The sequence below is a fragment of the Vicia villosa genome, linkage group LG6, assembly GCF_029867415.1.
Source record: "Vicia villosa cultivar HV-30 ecotype Madison, WI linkage group LG6, Vvil1.0, whole genome shotgun sequence".
Taxonomy (NCBI): domain Eukaryota; kingdom Viridiplantae; phylum Streptophyta; class Magnoliopsida; order Fabales; family Fabaceae; genus Vicia; species Vicia villosa.
The window spans coordinates 152,924,330-152,932,194 of record NC_081185.1 but is presented as its reverse complement, the minus strand read 5'-3'; the positions used below and the strand labels follow the sequence as shown (position 1 = coordinate 152,932,194).

At 31.6% G+C, this 7,865-nt stretch overlaps 1 protein-coding gene across 2 annotated transcripts; it reads left to right on the top strand.

Annotated features, from left to right (window-relative positions):
• The first annotated feature begins 2,039 nt into the window (after positions 1-2,039).
• LOC131612821 (uncharacterized) lies at positions 2,040-6,033 on the top strand. Of its 2 annotated transcripts, XM_058884569.1 has the most exons (5): positions 2,040-2,249; positions 3,065-3,198; positions 4,036-4,359; positions 4,883-5,360; positions 5,439-6,030. In XM_058884569.1, the coding sequence occupies exons 2-5, from the start codon at positions 3,085-3,087 to the stop codon at positions 5,924-5,926; spliced, it is 1,404 nt and encodes a 467-aa protein (XP_058740552.1). In that variant the 5' UTR covers positions 2,040-2,249; positions 3,065-3,084; the 3' UTR covers positions 5,927-6,030. The 2 variants fall into 2 exon arrangements, with proteins under 2 accessions (XP_058740552.1, XP_058740553.1); XM_058884570.1 differs by lacking the exon at positions 2,040-2,249 and having other exon boundaries at positions 3,064-3,198; positions 3,980-4,359; positions 5,439-6,033.
• Positions 6,034-7,865: the final 1,832 nt, after the last annotated feature.

Sequence of the window (7,865 nt, the reverse complement as noted above, 5' to 3'; positions counted from 1 at the left end):
GTCCATTATTGAAAACATAAATCGAAAATGATGTAAAAACAGTGGTTTGACTCAACCGTTGTTAGATTTTTTAAATCTCCACTACAGTTGAATTGTTCAACAGCGGTTAAAGGTTTTACTGATAAATGAAAACAAAACTTATTATGTATTTTGGAACTCAAATCTTCACCCTCTTCGTTCATTTGAATCGCAAGTCTTCAATATCTTCATTCTTGTTCTCGTCCTTATCTTCGAAGTACGGTACTCTTCATCTTTGGTTTTCATTTTTCTGGGAACATGTTGCTTGCTCCATATTTCGTTCAATGTTGTATATTGTTCTTGGTTCATATTTACCATTTGTATATTGTTTTGTTTGTGTTCATGTCGTATATTGTACATGTTTCATATGCTTTTGGTTTTTCTGTTGGATATAGAAGTGAACAAAAATATTATATTCATGTGATGGATATTCATATGTTTAAGGTTTAGAGTTATATTTTTATTATGAATATGCTTTAGTTTTTGGATGTGGTTTTGGTTTAGATTTTGGTGTGTCATTCACATTATTATTTATGTATAAATTTCAGAAGTTGTTTTGGATTGTAGTTGGATGAAAGCCGATAGATTAGGTTCGATTTATGATAAAGGAGCTCTTGAATTCCTTGAATATGCTGATCAAAATCTTCCTGACAATAATGATGTCTTTTATTGTCCTTGTGTTAATTGCATGAATATAGATAAAGGTACAAATGATGAAATATTCCATCAATTATGTTGTGATAGTATATGTCAAAATTATACAATATGGACGTGGCATAGTGATGTGGATAAAGAGGGAGTTCGGACGCCACAAATTCAAAATATGGATGAAGATGAATATGGATGATCAACTAGAGGACATGTTCTGTGATATTGGAGAATCTTGTTTTAAGAATGCTCATATTTATGATACTTTATGCAGTGATAAATACACCTTTTTTTATAAGGGGTGCACAAGTTTTATGCGATTGTTTGTGGTGTTAAAGTTGTTTAATCTGAAGGGAAAATGGATGGTCTGATAAAAGTTTTACGGAATTACTTGATTTGCTAAAGCAAATGGTACTCGAAGATAACAATTTGCCAGATCGTTTTTATGAGGCCAATATTTGTGTCCAATGGGTTTGGAGTAAATCAAAATACATGCATGCCCTAATGATTGCATATTATACATGAAAGATTATGAAGACTTGTATCAATGTCTAAAATATGGTGTGTCGCATTATAAGCTGAAGGCCAACAATTGTGATGACTATGAAAATGTTAATAGGAAGCATCCTCATGGTAAAATGTTAAGGTACTTGCAAATATTTTCATGATTTAAGAGACTTGTTCTAATTCGAATGACACAAAGAATATTAGGTGGCATGCAGATGAAAGGAAATGTAATGGAAACATGCGCCATGTAGCCGATTCGTTGCAATTAAAGAAAATTAATTTGTTTTTTCCGAATATTGGAATTGAGACAAGAAACCTTAGGCTTGGGCTTGGCACTAATGGAATGAACCCATTTGGTTATCTGAGCACTAATCATTCTTCGTGGCCTGTTCTTCTCACTATTTACAACTTATCTCCTTGGTTGTGCATGAAGCGCAAGTATATGTTATTAAGTATGATATTTTCTGGACCACGACAACCTAGTAACTACATAAATGTTTATCTAAGTCCATTAATTAAAGATTTATGAATCTTGTGGGATGAGGACGTTGAAGTTGATGATGTATATTCTGGCGAAAAGTTTAAAATGCATGCAATGTTATTTTGCATAATCAACGAATTTCTTGCATAAATGAGGATGTACTTGATTTTTTTAAATATTTAGGGTGTGTTTGAATCACTTTTAAAAAACAGTTTTTTGGTTTTTAAAAACTAAAAAATTAAAAACTTATTTGGTATACTATTTTTAAAATATAATTTTTAAAAACTGTTTTGTATTTTTCACTTTTAAAAACTAAAAAAGAGAAATAGCTAAAACATATTTTGGTTTTTACTTCTCAATTTTAGTTTTTAAAAATTTGAATTTTTTTTGAAATATTGAAACACGCTGAAAACGGATTGTTTTCAATTTCACCTCACTTTTCTCTCTTCAACAAAACTCACACAATCTTCTCTCACAAACACGAAGAAAAAGCAATGGAAAAATTGTGCGATCTTCAAATTTTCCCTCAATTGTCTTCGATTCATGTTCCGTGATCTTCAAGTTCTTCTCTACGATTTGCGATTTCAATTTTTAGGTTGGTTATTTCACTCTTTCATTGATAATTGCTTCATGTTGAATTGTTAGGCCAAAATATTTTGTTTGATTAACCTAATTTAAGTTTAGATCTAGTAGAATTTTTATGAATACTTTTCCTGACTCTGATTCTATTCATGTTTCAGTTCGATTGAGCGATTCGATTCAGGTTTCAATTCATCGTTTCGGTTCATTGTTTGGATTCGTCATTGAATGATATGTTAATTGTTAGGTATGATGTAAAGTCAAGGAGGCATGAAGATCATTATGCAAATTTTTATGTTAGTTTTCATACTGCACATAGCGGCTCTGCATGATTTTTGTGTGGATTTATTGTTGCAATTGAGTGTTCCATGTTAATTTTGTGTTAGTTGTTGTAAAATCTACTGAGATGGAACATCACAAATAGATTTGTTGCAACATCAATGTTAAATGCTCAAAGAAGTTGTAATTTTCTTCAAACTTAAAACTCAAAGTGTTCTAATCTTCTGTAATTTACAAAACAAACTTAATATGAATACTCAAATGATTCAATCATTTACAAAGAGCAATCAAAATCATCTGTTGCTAGTGGTGCTATCTTGATTGTTTCTATATTATGAAATGCTGCATGATTTGGCTTTGGTCTTAATTCTCTTTTGTGGTTTTAATTTTGGTTTACTTGTGGCTAGACTTTCTTTGCTTTGAAAGAGCAACGTTTATTATGTATTAACAAATAACACCAGTTAGGTTCCTTTTAAATACTTCAATTGTGTATGTGTTTCCTAGAATGTATCTTGTTTTCTCCACTTAATGTGATTGGTTATTTCTAAATAGGTTTGAGATTTTGAAAAAGCATGAAGAACAATAGCTATCGTCCCCATTTTGTTGTACCGAGCTCTTCCTCGACCAGGCCTGCCTCTTCCTCGGTTGCGCCTACTTCTGCTGGTGCGCCTGCCATTGCTCCACAGGTAACATACCTCACATTCATGAAGTTAGGACATGTTAGGGAATAGCCAAATGGCAGTATCAGCTGGTGTTTGAACAACTGTGATTTTTTTTATTTGGTGTATGATAACTCAAATTTGACGTTTCGTAGGTAGCGCCAGATGCTAGTGCTTTATAGTTATCAATAGTTAGTAAATTTACCTTGGTTAGCATATACTTCATGAATACATCAAATACCCCTGCTATATCATACAACTTCTATGTAGCTTTTTAAATTTTTGAATAGTTAGTGCTTTTGTTTGTTCATATGCGAAACTACGTAAAACATTGGTTCTTCTTTTATATAGAATATTGTTTCTTCTCACAACAATATTAAGCACATGAGTTTATATTTTTGATTAAAAGCATGTCATGCTAAATGTTCATTTATCCATGTTAAAAAATGTTCATTCCTATCCATGGTAAATGATAAATAGTCACACTAGGTGAATAGTTTATATGAATAACATAGCTTAGGTATATCTTTACTTATAGCCCTTCAATTATTATTATTAAGTTCCAATAGGATAGAAGTTACATTTATCTTGATCCATTACTTTGAATTTAGTGAATTTCATGTGAATTTGGCCAATTCATGTGTTAGTTATTTACAAACAAGTTGTAATGAATGTGGAAACAATTTGGGCAACTGGAATATTTCTATACTCCTGCTGGTTTCCATTTTCTGATAGCTCCCGGTTTATTCTGTTTTTGTGCCTGCTAATCTTTAATGTTCTTAAAAATTCTGAATTATTCATTTCTCAGGAATGACTATGTGTGACTCTACTTTCGATTTCCTAAGTTGCTTATTTTTATGATAGATGACAACTAATGTTGACATTAGTGACTCAAAGCTTTGGCCTGATTTTGTAACTAAAGCTTTCATTGACATTATGGTTGATGAAGTTACAAAAGGAAATATGCCAAATGGTGTGTTTCATAATAGAACATGGACCTCAATGACTACTAGATTGAGTTGCACAACTAATCGTTCATTTAAAGCTGGACAACTAAAGGCAAAAATGCATAGGTTGCGATCTATGTATCGTGAGTTTTATTCCCTCTTGCAAAATACTGGATTTGGGTGGAATGCTGAAACCAACACAGTTACTGCTAGTGAAGAGGTTTGGAGAAATTATCTTAAGGTATATTGCTTATATTTTTGCTCATTTCAAGATAATTTCATGTGTAGTTTATGTCATAGGCTGTTTTTCTAAACTATGCTAAGCAATCAGTGTGTATGAACTGGGGTAGTTTATGTTGATATGTTCCTGTGATTGGCTTTTTAAGTTTGTTGAGTCTACTGTCATAACTTTTTAGAAATGTTATACGATATAGATTTGCTCACATCTAATTTTCAGAGGTAGACTGGAATGTTATGTTCTTTAAAAGGGACTAACAAATCTTACTTGGCAGTTTAGATCATGTTACATCTTTATTAGTAGCTAACAATTTTGTTAAGTTCTCCTTGTTTTTATATTCTCAGTGGCTTAGGTTTAGATGTACACAAAGTAAAATGAATTCCATTCTCTGTTCAATAAACTTCTGCCTCTCTACTAGAATTTTGACTACACAATTGATGTTCATTTTGAATTTCTTAAATGGAGTTCCAGTACATTTATTTTATCTTTATTTGTTGGTTCTAATAATATGCTTATATTATTTTAGGTACATGATAAAGCTTCTCAATTTCAAAAGAAAGGGTGTGATCACTATAAGTTGTTGGAAATCATATTCAACAAAAATAATGCAACTGGAGTACTTCATCACTCATCTACCCAAGATCCACCAAATACAGATGAAGAAAATGAGCTTGACAATCAATACCTTAACAATGGGAGTGCGTGTCATGTACGTGTTGATAATGATAGTTCAGATGATGATCTACATGAGGTGGAGCACATCACACGTAGCGGAAAGAAACAAGTTCAAGTACGATCAAGGAAAGAGTCTACATCACATATGATGGGGGAGGCACTTTCAGCATGGGCTAAAGCATCTTTGGCAAAAGCTGATAGGTATAGGGATAGGAGTGTGGAGGCTACTTCACGTGTATATTCGGGATGGGAAGGAAGTGCACATGATTCTAAGATTCTTTTGGATGCCATTACAAATCAAAATGCTGGATTTCCTTGGCCACCAAGAGGTAAGTCATAATAGCAGTATAAAATTATGTTCAATGAAATTAACAAAGTTGAGCTAACATATATTTTATTTTATGTAGGTTCCTTTTATCTCGTTGATTCTGGGTATCCATGTATTGGAGGTTTTCTTCCCCCTTATAGGGGTGAAAGGTATCATGCACAAGAATATAGAGGTCAAGGTAGACAACCCAGAAGCCCGGAAGAGTTATTTAACTATAGACACTCGTCTCTAAGGATGACAATTGAGCGCTGTTTTGGAGTGCTGAAAAATAGATTTCCTATTTTAAAGTTGATGCCTCCTTATAAACCTTCTAGGCAACGACTTATAGTTATTGCGTGTTGTGCTATTCATAATTACATACGCAAGTGGAATTTACCTGATGAGTTGTTTAGGATATGGGAAGAAATGGATCCTATTGAACTTGAGGGGATGCCGGAAGGTCCTGTCATAGAAGGAACAAGTTCCAATGTCGACAACTTAACAAGGTTATCTAATGAAGGTGCGGCTGAAATGGCAATCGAAAGAAATCATATTAGAGATGAGATGTGGGTACACCGTAACAATTAAGTGAATTAATTATCTCTCTTTTAGATTTTCATACAAGTAACTTGGAATTTTTGTGGTTATTTTTTGAATTCTTATGGTTTGATTTGATATGAATGTTTCAGATGTTAATATACGCTATAGTACTTTGATAATGAAATCTTTTGTGTGAAAAATCTAATAACTCGAATCTAAAAAAGAATTAAATTATATATTTAATTATATCTCAATTTTATTTAGAAATAATATTGTACATTTTTATATTTGATTATACGTCATTAAAAATTTAATTATCAATTAATAAATGTCTTTTTCATTTTATATTAGTTAAAAATCAATTTTTATAAATTGAATTACCAAATAGATTTTTAATTTTCTCACCTTTAAAACTATTTTTAAAAATAGTTGACCAAATGAATTTTTTATGTTTTATTTTTAAAACAGTTTTGAAAAATCATGTTACCAAACAAGTATTTTAATAGTTCTCTTCTTAAAAACACTTTTTTAAAACAATTTTATAAAATCTATTTTAAAAAATGAAAAGCAAAATTGTTTCAAACGAGCCCTTAGATTTTTATAGATGTATAATAGATACTGTGACATACATGTATATATAAATTATATTATTGCCAATTCTATATTTTAATATTCACGTTTCAACCATTTTAGTATATTAGAATGACTTTCCATGTACAACAAATCCCTTTTAAACTACATCGCCAATTCTATATTTTAATATTCACGTTTCAACCATTTTAGTATATTAGAATGACTTTCCATGTACAACAAATCCCTTTTAAACTACATCTCCATATCATATTAAATAGATAAGTGGTAAATATATCACATGAAATCACTTATTTTTACTACCACACAATTGTATCAGTTTATTTGTTTATTATCCCAGGACTATTTAGCTAGTCTTTCATGTTTCTAACCATAACTATTTTTCGATTTGATTTTTAATTTTAAATCTCTAAAATATTGAAGTATGTATAATATCTACCGAACTCAAGCTTAGTTGAGTCATTGAAAATTTTTGTTCAAATTCTAAAAAAAAAAAAATAATGATAATAATAATAATAATAATTTTTTTTTAAGCAAGAAATATATTAAAAGGAGAACTAAGAGTTCTCCAACCTTGTTACACAAGAGGCGGAGACAATCCGACCAAAAAAGATATTACAAACCAATTATGCTTACGACATAAAAGACACCGGGTCTTTGCTAAACTCGTAAAAACTACAATTGGGATGTGCAATATCTCCAAAAAAAGACCATCTCCAAATCAAAATCTTGATTTTCCAAATCATGTTGTTAACATTCCAAACGTCGCCTCTAAAACAAAAACCATTTCTTGTTAACCAAAGGACCCAAGAAGTGGCCAACCAAAACACCCCCAATTTGCCTTCTTTAATTCTTTTCACACGGCCCACCGAATGCCATTCCATAAAAAACGGAATACAATCTTCCAAAATCCTATCCGGATAATCAACCCACTTAGCAATTTCTTTCCAAACAAAATTAATTACTTTGCATTTGAAGAAAATATGGTCCCTATCTTCCAAATGCAAATCACAAAAAACACACTTTAAATTAGAAGTAGTAAAGTTAATACCTCTATACACCAATTGATCTTTTGTTGGAAGCCTATTCACAAAAAATCTCCAACCAAAACTTTTAGGAAAATTCTTTGGCCACCTCCCAACCTTCTAGCTCACCTCTGGTGAAAAACCCAGAATACCCCTGACTTCGGAAATGAACTTCCGAAATGCAAGGAAAAGGTGTTTTCGGAGATGCATCTCCGAAAGCGTCTTTTTTTTTAAAAATTTGACTTATTTCGGAAATACACTTCCGAAAACACCATTTCGGAAGTTCATTTCCGAAATATTCTGCGTTTTTCAGATTAAGCAAAACAGCCCCCTCCCCCAAATCATTTACCCTAAACTTCTTCCAAACTCAC

Bases quoted from the DNA above. Each gene is read 5' to 3' on its own strand.
- LOC131612821 (XM_058884569.1), top strand. From the start codon at position 3,085: ATGAAGAACAATAGCTATCGTCCCCATTTTGTTGTACCGAGCTCTTCC. The intron at 3,199-4,035 runs GTAACATACCTC...TTTTTATGATAG, and splicing joins CGCCTGCCATTGCTCCACAG to ATGACAACTAATGTTGACAT. The intron at 4,360-4,882 runs GTATATTGCTTA...ATATTATTTTAG, and splicing joins TTTGGAGAAATTATCTTAAG to GTACATGATAAAGCTTCTCA.